This window comes from Dromiciops gliroides, chromosome 2, assembly GCF_019393635.1.
Source record: "Dromiciops gliroides isolate mDroGli1 chromosome 2, mDroGli1.pri, whole genome shotgun sequence".
Taxonomy (NCBI): Eukaryota; Metazoa; Chordata; class Mammalia; order Microbiotheria; family Microbiotheriidae; genus Dromiciops; species Dromiciops gliroides.
The window spans coordinates 467,396,443-467,408,937 of record NC_057862.1 but is presented as its reverse complement, the minus strand read 5'-3'; the positions used below and the strand labels follow the sequence as shown (position 1 = coordinate 467,408,937).

The 12,495-nt window shown below is 39.8% G+C and overlaps 1 protein-coding gene across 1 annotated transcript in view; it reads left to right on the top strand.

Moving 5' to 3' along the window:
* EPHX2 (epoxide hydrolase 2) overlaps positions 1-12,495 on the top strand; it is a 70,034-nt gene that overhangs the window by 16,936 nt on the left and 40,603 nt on the right. Inside the window, exons 5-7 of the mRNA XM_043987919.1 lie at positions 1,655-1,777; positions 8,649-8,723; positions 11,018-11,113. Coding sequence (XP_043843854.1) covers positions 1,655-1,777; positions 8,649-8,723; positions 11,018-11,113 — 294 coding nt within the window. The remainder of the gene's footprint in view (positions 1-1,654; positions 1,778-8,648; positions 8,724-11,017; positions 11,114-12,495) is intronic.

Below are 12,495 nucleotides of genomic sequence, written 5' to 3'. Positions count from 1 at the left end.
CTGGCACTCTAGCCACTGCACTACCTAGATGTCCAGAGTAGAATGATAAGATTTATTTATTTATTTATTTTAGTGAGGCAATTGGGGTTAAGTGACTTGCCCAGGGTCACACAGCTAGTAAGTGTTAAGTGTCTGAGGTCGGATTTGAACTCAGGTACTCCTGACTCCAGGGCTGGTGCTTTATCCACTGTGCCACCTAGTTGCCCCTAGATTTATTAAGTTATAGACAAAATGAGGGCTGCATTCATTCATAAAGGGCATCCATATAAGGGGGAGCTCTCAGTGATGATGATGTGCCAGCTCCTTGTCTTTACTTCTCAGTTCTATTTTGTACTGGGGGCGGGGGGGGGGGGAATACCAGAAGGAAGGTGTCAGGGAGGGTGGTGCATTGAAAAGATTGATGGATTTGCAGTCAGAGAACCTGTTTTTACATCCATTTGGGGGGAGCAGGTTATAGCTTTCAGGTAGTCCAACAATTCTTAAATTATTTCTATTCAATCTCTTTTTATTTTATTTTATTTTTTTTGGTGAGGCAATTGGGGTTAAGTGACTTGCCCAGGGTCACACAGCTAGTAAGTGTCTGAGGCCGGATTTGAACTCAGGTACTCCTGAATCCAGGGCTGGTGCTTATCCACTGTGCCATCTAGCTGCCCCTATTAAATCTCTTTTTGAAGCCAAGTGTTCTTGCTATGAGATACCTTATATTTTCTTCTGTTTTTTAGGGGTTTTTTGACTTTTAATATTTCTTGTTTTCTCATGGAGTCATTATCTTATATTTGGTCAATTCTAATTTTCAGAGAGTTTTTTTCTTGGATAAAGTTTTGTACCTCTTATTCCAAAATGTTAATTTTCTTTCCAAATCTTTTTTCCATAGCTCTCATTTCCTTTTCCATTTTTCTATTAGTACTCATCTCATTTTAAAAATCATTTAAACACTTAAAAAACTCCTCTTCATTTCTTCCAAACATTGAACTTGTGTCAAAGCTATGCCTTTTTTTTTTTTTTTGCATTTCTGCTTATAAATGTTTTGGAATATTTTTCTTCTGGATTTGTGTCTTGAGCATTCATGTCACCATACTAACCATTAATGATGGAATTCTTTTTTTATTTGCTCTTTCTTCCATCCTACTTTCTTAGTTTGAACTTTATGTTATGCACTCCTGCAGGGTGGGGAGGGAAGTGGTCTGAGCTGAGTTTTTCTCCTCTGTTATTCTAGAACCTCAGGAACAACTCAGGTTAGGAACCTTCAGTCTTTCAGTGTTCCCCAAAATAGTGTGATCTAGGGCAAAATCTGATCACTGTTTTCCTAGTCTGAACTCTGAAAGTTCCTGACCTGGGTTTGAGTCTATGAAATACTTTCATTGTCTTATCCCTGCTGGGAAGTTCCAATAGACTGCTGCTGAACTCAGCCACTATCAGTCAGTTGTAAAGCTCTGCAGGTTCAGAACCATAGAATAGCAGGCTCCTCCTTGGTCTAGACTTCCTGCCCTGGCAATTCCACTGAAGATTGGTCTGGATGCTGGAACTGTAGGAGGCAGACTTAAGTTGATTATCCATTGTCATTTTTCTTATGTCCCTTTGAATTATATTTGACAAATACCTTTGTCCTAAAATCTTTTATGCCATATTTTAAGCTTTTCTCTTCTTATCTCAGGCTGTTTTCTTAGATGACATTGGGGCCAACCTCAGGAAAGCTCGTGAAGTAGGAATGGTCACCATCCTTGCCCAAGATACTGACATGGCCCTGAAGGAATTGGAAAAATCAACTGGCGTGCAGGTAATTATGAGCTTAAAGCTATCATGTTGCTTAGTTTTGTTAATCAGTCCAGTCCCTTTTTTCATGTATGTCTGTGTGTGTGCCTACATGTGTACATGCATACATATGCAGTGTGCTACAATGGAGAGAGTGGTCAAAGGACCATGGTTTAAAATATCAGCTCTCTTGCATGGCATTCCAAGACCTTCATAATCTAGCCCCCTCCTACCTTTAAAATCTCCTCACAATTTACTTGCTGACATGTGCTCTTTAATACAGTGATGCTGACCTCCCTGTTCCACGACTAAGACACTCCATCTCTCAGCTCTGGGTGTTTTCTCTGGCTTTTCTCCATGCCTGCAATGATTTCACTCCTCACCTTCAGCTACTGGCCTCCTTGGCTTCCTTTAAGTCCCAACTAAAGTCTTACCTTCTACAGGAAGCTTCTTCCAACTCCTCTTAATTCTAGTGCTTTCCCCCTTTAATTATTTCCTATTTGTCCTGCATGTAACTTGCTTTGCATATATTTGTTTGTATATTGTCTCTTCTACTAGACTGTGAGCCTCTTAACTGTCTTTTACCTCCTTTTGTATCCCTAGCACTTAGCACATTGCCTGACACATAGTAAATGTTTAATAAATGTTTACTGTATTGAAGTGACGTGACTTCGTCTCCATGAGTTTTCATCTTTTTTTTAAAAAAAAGAGATAGACTAGATAATCTCAAAGAGTTCAGTTATCGTTGCTATATAGATGCTTTCTAGAGCTGCATATCCATTACTTGTCTGTTTTCTGTGTTCAAGTACCATATTACCAACAACCTGAGAGACATTTCAAACTGGGTGTCTCAAACTCAACCTGTAAAAGAAGAGAACTTGTTTTCTTGTCTGCCCCCCCCCCCAACTTCACCCAAACCTACCTTACTTTCCTAGCATTGTTGAGGGCACTATTGTCCTGCCATTCACAAAAATTTGCAAGTTTGAAGTTATCCTTGACTCTTCATTTTCATATACTTTTCATATCCAATAATTGCTATATCTTATAACTTATTCCTCCATGACTCATTTGCATATATCCCCTTCTCTTTATTCACACATCCAATTGTGGCAAGTAAAACTATATGTGGTCGCCTTATTTCTGTCCCAAGTTTAGGGAAAATTAGCTGGGGTTTCTAATATATTTGTCACATAAATTAGAAGCTTTAGCACCAGTTTGGGGCATTAAGCATTTATTAAAGCATACCAAATATTAGTAAAGAGAGAACACTTGTCTCAGAAAGTTAAGATGGCCACCTAGCCACCACGAATGCATCCGTCCGAGAACCTGTCTGCCTCTGGAAGCTTCCTCTCTAGAGGAAAGGCGGTCCTTACACACTGCTTCAAGCTAATTGGCTATAATCACCCAAATACATTGGTTCACTGGACTTGAGGGCAGTCCATGAGCAGAACGTGCTGAGGTCAGAGTTGAGAGAACACACCCCCTGAGGGCCAGGCTCTCAGGTAGGTATGGTTTCAATCAAGTCAACTTTAAGTGAGTTAATCAGCAAAGTAAATCCAATCAATCCCAATATTATCCTCTTGAGCTGGGCCTCTGAACATCCCCAATCCCATTATTTTCTCATACAATACCTTGATTTAGGTCCTCACCATCTCTTGCCTGGACTATTGGATTAGCCTTCAAAGTGGACTCCTTGCCTGCTCCAAGTCTCTCCCCAATGTAATTCTTCCCAATGCTACCAAAGTGATTCTCCTAACATATAAGTCGCAGCATGTAACCTTTTACTCAGTGAATGCCAGCGGTTCTCAATTACCTCAAGGATAAAATACAAACTTCTCTGTTTGGTTTTTATAGCTATTCTCAGTCTAGCTCTTTCTGTCTTTCCAGTCTTCTTACACCTTACTCCTTTCCACATACTCTGCAGTCAGGCCGTAGTGACATTGTTACTGTCCCTTGTACACAATACTCCGCATTCCCTCTCCATGGCTTTGCATTGACTCTCCTCTGCCCAGAATGCTATCCTTCCTAACTGTCCCTTCTTAGAATCTTTGACTACTTTTAGGACTCTGCTCAAGTGCTACCTCCTACAGGCCTTTCCCACCCCTCCCCATCCCACCCCCTGACATTGCTGGTACCATTATCTCTAAATCTATCTTCATCTATTCTCAATATATCTTATGTATATCCATTTATGTGTATGTCTCACCTGTTAGAATGTAGATCTTTGAGATGAGACTATTTTTTTTCAATCTTAAAAGTATGTTATTATTTTCTAGTTATATGTATAGATAGGTTTTTTGTTTTTTTGGTGAGGCAATGAGGGTTAAGTGACTTGCCCAGGGTCACACAGCTAGTAAGTGTCAAGTGTCTGAGGCTGGATTTAAACTCAGGCCCTTCTGAATCCAGGACCGGTGCTTTATCCACTGTGCCACCTAGCCACCCATAAAGATAGTTTTTAACATTTGTTTTTATAAGATTTTGAGTTCCAAATTTTTCTCCCTCTTTTCCTTTCCTCCCCCCTCCTCAAGACAGCAAGCAATCTGATATACGTTATATATGTACAATCACATTAAACACATTTCTGTACCAGTCATGTTGTGAAAGAAGAATCAGAACAAAAGGGAAAAACCTCAAAAAAGAAAAAAAAGTAGAAACAGTATGGTTCAATCTGCATTCATATTCCACAGTTCTTTTCTCTGGTGATGGAGAACATTTTCCATCATAAATCTTTTGGAATTGTCTTGGATCATTGTATTGTTGAGAAGAGCTAAGTCTATCACAGGGGATCATCACACAATGTTGCTGTTACTATGTACAATGTTCTCCTGGTCCTGCTCAATTCACTCAGCATCAGTCCACTTAAGTCTTTCTAGGTTTTTCTGAAATATGCCTGCTTACTATTTCTTAGAGCACAATAGTATTCCATTATATTCATATACCACAACTTATTCATCCATTCACCAATTGATGGACATCCTCTTGATTTCCAATTCTTTGCCACCACAAAGAGAGCTGCCATAAATGTTTTTGTACATGTGGGTCCTTTTCTCTTGTTTATGATCTCTTTGGGATATAGACCTAGTATTGGTATACACAGCCAAGGGTATACACAGCCAAGCAGGGACTATTTTTGCTTTTTCTTTGTATCCCCAGTGTTTAGCACCAGTACCTGGCATATAGTAATAACAAATGTTCATTGATTGACTAATTGATTGATTAAAATTACTCTTATGAAATTAATGCTACCTCACACATTGTTTCACTTGACAAGGTCTTCAAAGATGTGGCTTAACTACATGATGTGGAGAAAGTCCATGAATGTGAGAGGCCCCACTAGCTTCTCAGATAAAAGACTTAATATATTTTAAAATATTTCTGGGTAGAATTCACCACTTTTAGTTTGTTACTGAGAATTTTTATTACATCATTATCTGAAAAGGATACATTTAATATTGCTAACTTTCTGCGCCTGATTGTGAGGTTTTTATGCCTTAATCCATGGTCATTTTTTGTGTAGGTGCCACATAACACTAGATAAAGGTGTATTCCTTTCTGTTCCCCTTTAATCTTCTCCAGAGGTCCAATATCTAACTTTTCTAAAATTCTATTCACCTCTTTAACTTCTTTCTTGTTTATTTTGTGGTTAGATTTATCTAGTTCCAAGAGGGGAAAGTTGAGGTCCCCAACTAGTAGAGTTTTACTGTCTATTTCCTCTTGAAACTCATTTATTGTTTCCTTTAGAAATTTGGATGCTATACAACTTGGCGCATATATGTTTAGTATTGATATTATTTCATTGTCTATGGTACCTTTTTAGCAAGATGTAGTTTCCTTCCTTATCTCTTTTAATTAGATATATTTTTTGCTTTTTTCTTTCTCTGAGATCATGATTGCTACCTGTGCTTTTTTTTTTTACTTCAGCTAAAGCATAATAGATTCTGCTGCAGCCTTTTATCTTTACTCTGAGTGTATCTTTTTGCTTCAAATGTGTATCTTGTAAACAACATATTAGGATTCTGTTTTTAACCCACTCTGTTATCCACTTGTTTTATGGATGAGTTTATCCCATTCCCATTCCCATTCCCGTTTATGCTTACTAACTATATATTTCCCTCACTCTATCCTATTTAAACCGCCCCCCCTCCTTTCACCCTGTTTCCTCCTCACCAGTGTTTTGCTTCTCATTAATGGCTCCCTCAATCTGTTCTCCCTTCTATTAGTCCCCCTCCATTCTTGTCCCCCTTCACTCTTATTTCCCTATAGGGTAAGATAGATTTCTATAACCAACTTATTATGTATGTTATTTACTCTTTGAGTCAAATCTGATGACAAGTTCAAACTATGCTCACTCCCCTCCTGTCTTTCTCTCCACTGTAACAGGTCTTTCATGCCTCTTCATGTGAGATAATTTACCCAATTCTACCTCTCCCTTCCATCTTCTCCCAGTGCAATTCTCTTTCTTACCCCTTAATTTTTTTATATCATCCCATCAAAGTCAACTTATACTTGCACCTTTTATCTATGTATATTCCTCCTAACTGCCCTAATAATGATACCATTCTTTTCTTTTTGGGGGGCAGGTCAGAGTGTTAAGTGACTTGTCCAGGGTCTATTAAGTGTCTGAGGCTGGATTTGAACTCAGGTCCTCCTGAATCCAGGGTCAGTGCTTTATCCATTGTGCCACCTAGCTGCCTCCATAATAATATCATTCTTAAGCATTACAAATATCACCTTCCCATGTAGGGATGTAAATAGTCTAACCTTATTGAATCCCTTATGTTTTCTCTTTCTTCTTTACCTTTTTATGTTTCTCTTGAGTCTTGTATTTGAAAATTGATTTTTCTGTTTACCTCTAGTCTTTTTTATCACAAATGCTTGACAGTCCTTTATTTCATTAAATATCCATCCTTTCCCCTGAAGGATTATGCACAATTTTGCTAGGCAGGTGATTCTTGGTGGTAATCTAAGTTCTTTTGCCTTCCAGAATATATTACAAGCCCTCTAATCCTTTAATATAGACACTGGTAAATCCTGTGTAATCCTGACTGTGGCTACCCAATATTTAAATTATTTCTTTCTGGCTGCTTGCAGTATTTCCTTCTTGATCTGAGAGTTCTAGAATTTGGCTCTAATATTCCTGGGAATTTTCATTTTGAGATCTCTTTCAGGAGGTAATTGGTGGGTTCTTTGAATTGCTATTTTACCCTCTGATTCTAGGACATCAGGGAAGTTTTCTTTGATAATTTCTTGAAAGATGCTGTCCAAGCTCCTTTTTGGATCATGGCTCTCAGATAGTTCAATAATTCTTAAATCATCTCTCCTGGATCTATTTTACAGGTCAGGTGTTTTTTCCAATGAGATATTTCATATTTTCTTCTATTTTTTCATCTTTTTTATTTTGTTTGATTTGATTCTTGATGTCTAATAGAGTTATTAGCTTTCACTTTCCCAGTTCTAATTTTTTTAAATTTAATTTAATTTTAAAAATTTTAAATTTATTTTTTTCCCAGTTCTAATTTTTAAGAAATTGTTTTCTTCAGTTAGCTTTTGAACCTTTTTCATTTGGCCAATTCTACTTTTTAAGAAGTTCTTATCTTCAGTAAATTTTTGTACATCTTTTTCTATTTTTTGTGCTTCTTTTACCAAGCTGTTGACTTTTTTTTTTTCATGATTCTCTTCCATAACTCTCTTATCCTAATTTTTCTTCTACCTCTTATTTGATTTTAAAAATCCTTTTTGAACTCTTAAGGCTTCACATGTAGGTGTTTTGACATTGTTGTCCTCTTCTGAGTTTGTGTTTTGATCTTCCCAATTACTATAGTAACTCTCTATGGTCAGGGTTGGGTTTTTTGCTACCTTTCCAGCCCTTTTCATGACTTTTAAAGTTGAGCTCTATTCTGGGGGCACTGTCCCAAGTTTCTTGTATTGGGGGTCAGGAAACTAGCCAATGATCTGTTGCACTGGGCTGCAGGGCCTGGTCACTTGCCTGTTTTGCTGGGGCCACTAGGCCTGTTGGGCTAGGACAACCAGGCCTGCTGGGTTAGGCCACTGATCTGATGCACACTGAACACTGGAGGCCTCACAGCTGGCCTTCTGCATTTCTGGCCTGCTGCACTGGAGCCAGGGAGCCTTGGTTGCTGACTTGTGCTGAGGCCAGGAGCCTCCCACTGGCTTGTTTGGACACAACTTGAACTGGGCTGTACTCCCCCTTTACTTGAGTGAGATAGACCTTTCTCACAGTCCTTCTAAGTTATCTTGGGCTAGAAAATTTTATGGGTTCTTCCACTCCAGAATTAATTTTGAGGCATGATTTAAAGTTGTTTGGAAGGGATTTTGGAGAGCCCAGTCAAATTCCTGCTTTTTCTCCACCATCTTGAATCTGCCCTCCTGAAAAAGGTTTTATATTCAAACCTCATTCACTCTAATTTGGTCAATAGGAATTGTACCTTCAACTCACTGTCTCAAAATTTTGAGATGCAATATAATGCTTCTTCCTTTTCCCACTCCTTTCACTGCCTTCTCTTTGTTCTTTCTCTAATACACAATTTTTTAATTAACACTATTAATTTTGGTATATTTCAATTTGATAATAGTTATTTACCAAGTATTTTCCATATCTCCTTGACAAATGTCTTACATACTTCCCCAGAGGAAGGGGGCTGGGATTTTGTACCCCAGGTTGGAAACCCCTTTACTTGAAGCCTTCTCCAGGCCAAACGTTATAGGTCCCTTTGACTGATCCTTATATGACATGATCTCAAGACCCTTTGCCATCCTAGTTGCCCCTTCCATGACTTAGAAATTTCCTTGTCAACCTCAATACCCTATAAAACATTGTGGAAACTTATGGAAGAAAATTAGGGGCTTCTCTTTCATCACACACTTTGTACTTTTAGCTTCTCCACCACGGTGTGATGCAGCCTTTTGCAATCCAGTCAAACCATGTTGCCCATGGATATGTTGAAGTTAAGGTAAGAACCAATTATTTGTGAATACGGGGCTGAGTAAGCTCCTGCCACTAGGTGTGCAGGAGTGAGAAATATAAGTATTTGTTCATTCTATTGTAGCATGTCAAGGAAGAAAATTTTCCATATAAGCACTGGTCACCATATGAAAAGAGGACATGACTCATGTGGTCAGATCTTCAGATAATCTCATAGATAGCTGGTGCTATCAATGTCCTGGACACCCCAAAGCCCATAATCTATGGTAGAGATACTGAGCAAGGCAAAAATATAGCCATAGCACCCTTTTGTAGAAATTAATTTTTGCTTTAGAGTTTCATTCATTTGTCATTGTCTGTATTCAAGCATGGCAATAATTTGGAATGTGGCATATTAACAACAACAGTGATAACAATGACAATAGCATTTATACACCGCCTTAAGTTTTGCAAAGGATTTTACATGTGTTATTTGATCTTCACAACAATCCTGTGAGGTAGGTGCCATTATTATCCTCACTTTAAAAATGAGGAAACTGAGGCAGAGAGAGATTAAGTGACTTGCCCAGGGTTACACAGCCAGTAAGTATATGAGGTTAGATTTGAGGATAAAAAGAAAGTCAAAAATAATCACTGACCCCAAGGATCTCTCAGTCTATTTTTTTTTTTTTTGCGAGGCAATGGCGGTTAAGTGACTTGCCCAGGGTCACACAGCTAGTAAGTGTCAAGTGTCTGAGGCCGGATTTGAACTCAGGCACTCCTGAATCCAGGGCCAGTGCTTTATCCACTGCGCCATCTAGCCGCCCCAGTCTATTTTTATTTTTTAACTTGACAACCTGGTTGTTCAAAAGAGTATTCATTCTGTACATTTCTAGTAACTTGTCCTTAGGTAACAAAATCTTATTATAATATCTTTGGATGGGAGAAAGGAGCTTTTAAATTTAGAGGTTGAAATATCCTATTATGTATTCAGGGCAGCTGTAACCTCATCAAAGTGAGCATTTGAATCAGTGATATATATGGACACCCACACAGGCCTGTCATCTTGGGTGATTCTTGTCTATGTCCTTCCAACAGTTCCACACTAAGGGTCTACCCAGTATGGTGGGGACCTTCCCCAATTTCTTTTTCTCTTGACAGTGTAAATATTCCATTGTCCATCAGTTAGTTATTCCTTCTTATTGCCACATGACCAATCCTTCTTTTTCATACATGGATTTCTCAATACTTTATACTGCTTTGCTGTAATTTCCTGTTTATAATGTATTGCAGCCTGCTTATGCCCTATAATGTCTCTCCATTGCCCCCTGAGTCAGTCAACAAGCATTTATTAAATACCTACTGTGGGGACAGCTAGGTGGCACAGTGAATAAAGCACAGGCCTTGGATTCAGGAGGACCTGAGTTCAAATCTGGCCTCAGACACTTGACACTTACTAGCTGTGTGACTCTGGGCAAGTCACTTAACCCTCATTGCCCTGCAAAAAAAGAAAAAAACCCACCTACTTTGTATCATGCATTATGCTAAGTGCTGGGGATACAGTGCCTGATCTCAAGGAACTCACAGTCTAATGTCTAAACCACAAACATACAGACAACTATGTGCAAATGAGGATAATCATCATAGGAAAGGTCACAGGGTGATCTTTTGCCTTAATTTCCTCAACTATAAAATGGGAATAATAATAGCACCTCCCTCCTAGAGTTGTTGTGAGGATCAAATGAAATAAGTAATCATTGTAAAGTCCTTAACAAAGGACCTGGCACATAGTAGGTGCTATATAAATTATTATTATTATTATTATTATTATTATTATTTACCTCCCACAGTTGTCAAAATAAAATGAAATTATTTTGGTAAAGCACTTTGTAAATCTTAAAGCACTATATAAAACACTAGCTATCAACACTTAAGATGGAAAGAGCCATAAATTAGGAGTCAGAAGAATGGCATTCAGGTTCTGCTTGTCACTTACTACTTGTGGGACCCTGGACAAGTCATTAATTTCTCTGGCCCTCAGTATCCTATAAAATGAAAGGTTGAATTAAATGACCTCCCAAGTCTCTCTCCAATTCCCCTCATTTTCCTCTCTTTCTCTCTCTCTTCCTCTATCCCACTCTTTCTTCTTCCCACACCAAATACTCAATATATGCCTAGAAATGGGAAGGGAGAGGGAAATTGAGTTTCCTGCTAGAACACATGGGCAGCCAGCAACCAACTGACACTCAGCAGGAATCAAGCATTTGGGGACTGTGCCTTTAGTGAGCATCCATCGTCCACCCTAAGAGCTTGTCAGTTACAGCCTTCCTGTCTTTCACATAGCCTGGTGTTCAGCTGCATTTTGTGGAGATGGGGTCTGGCCCTGTTGTGTGTCTCTTCCATGGCTTTCCTGAAAGCTGGTTCTCTTGGAGGTATCAGGTAAGTTTCAGCCCAGGTTTACTATTTGGGGGAGGGGGTGAGCTGAGAGGAAAAGGCGGTGGTCTGACCCAGGATGCAGAGAAATAGAGTGATGAATATGAGTCAGATCTAAGGCGCATTGACCTCTACACACCTGATAATGGTGTTGTCATCAAGGAAGCTTCTCCTTGAGAAACTACCAAATCGGACTGAGCTAGCTTCAGAATCCTACCTTTCATTCTGGTCTCCCTTACCCTGGGGAGATAAATTTGGGTGTGGCTGCGGTCTTTGTGTTCTGCAGAGGGATCCATAGCCACCCCTCACCCAATTCCTCTAGTCACTACCAGTGGGGGATGGTGCTCCACTCCTCACCCAATTCCCCCAGCTACCACCAGTGGGGGATGGTCCTCTCTCACTAAAGGAACTTTTCACGGGCAGATGGTCCACCCCTATCAGTCCTCTATAAAAGTACCTTCCAGTCTCCTGTTTGAGGAGATTTGGTACCTCTGAGCCATGTGCTTTATGCCAGTCTCCCCATGAAAAGTCCAAGGATTTCTTTCATGGTTTCCTTCCCCCCACCCTTCCCTTCCCTTGCTCCTAAATAAACTATCACCTTATTCTAACTACTTTTGTGTGCAAGAGGGTGTAATTCTTTAAAGAGGAATTCCTAAGAACCCCAAACCCCTGATCTAACCCATACCCCATTTCACCCCATATCAGTGTTCAGAGATACTGATAGCTGTAAGCCTGCCCTTACTGATAATGGTGTCCTCCTTCAAAACCTGGGTCCCGTCATAGTTCTACTTTCCACCTGCCCAGTCCATATCTGGCTCAGGAAGAACACACTGAGACCCTATCTTCTGTCTCTTTTTTCCCCTTGGGTGTCTTCCTAGTTCCTTTGCTATTAAACTAACGGAACACAGATTGGTCAGGGTGTATAAGGAGCAATGATCCCAGGCCATATCAGGGGTGGAAGAAGGAAAATAAGGAGCTTTCAGGGCACAGGATGTGGGAAATCGAGGGACTGCAGCAAAGCTGAAAGTTTTGTTGAGTTTAGGGATGCTGTCTCTGGTGTATGGTAAGGGCCCTTCTGTCCTCACACTTGGGAGGTAGGTAGGAATTTGGCGGTCTGGACTCATACCACCAGCAGCCCAGCACAGGGTTCTACAGCTCCCCCTCATAACTTACCTCTGGACTCCCTAATATGACCTAAAAATAAAGCAGGGATGGGGGTGGGGGATGTGTAGGACATTACATCAGTAAGCTCTACTGAATAATTCAGCCTCAGGAGAGAGGAGTGCACAGGTAGAGGATTCTGTGGTATGATATTGCTCTCTTCTCTGTTTGACTGTTCCTACTTGGTCTACCCCCCATTTTCTGTTCTTCAAACCAAGTCCCAGTTT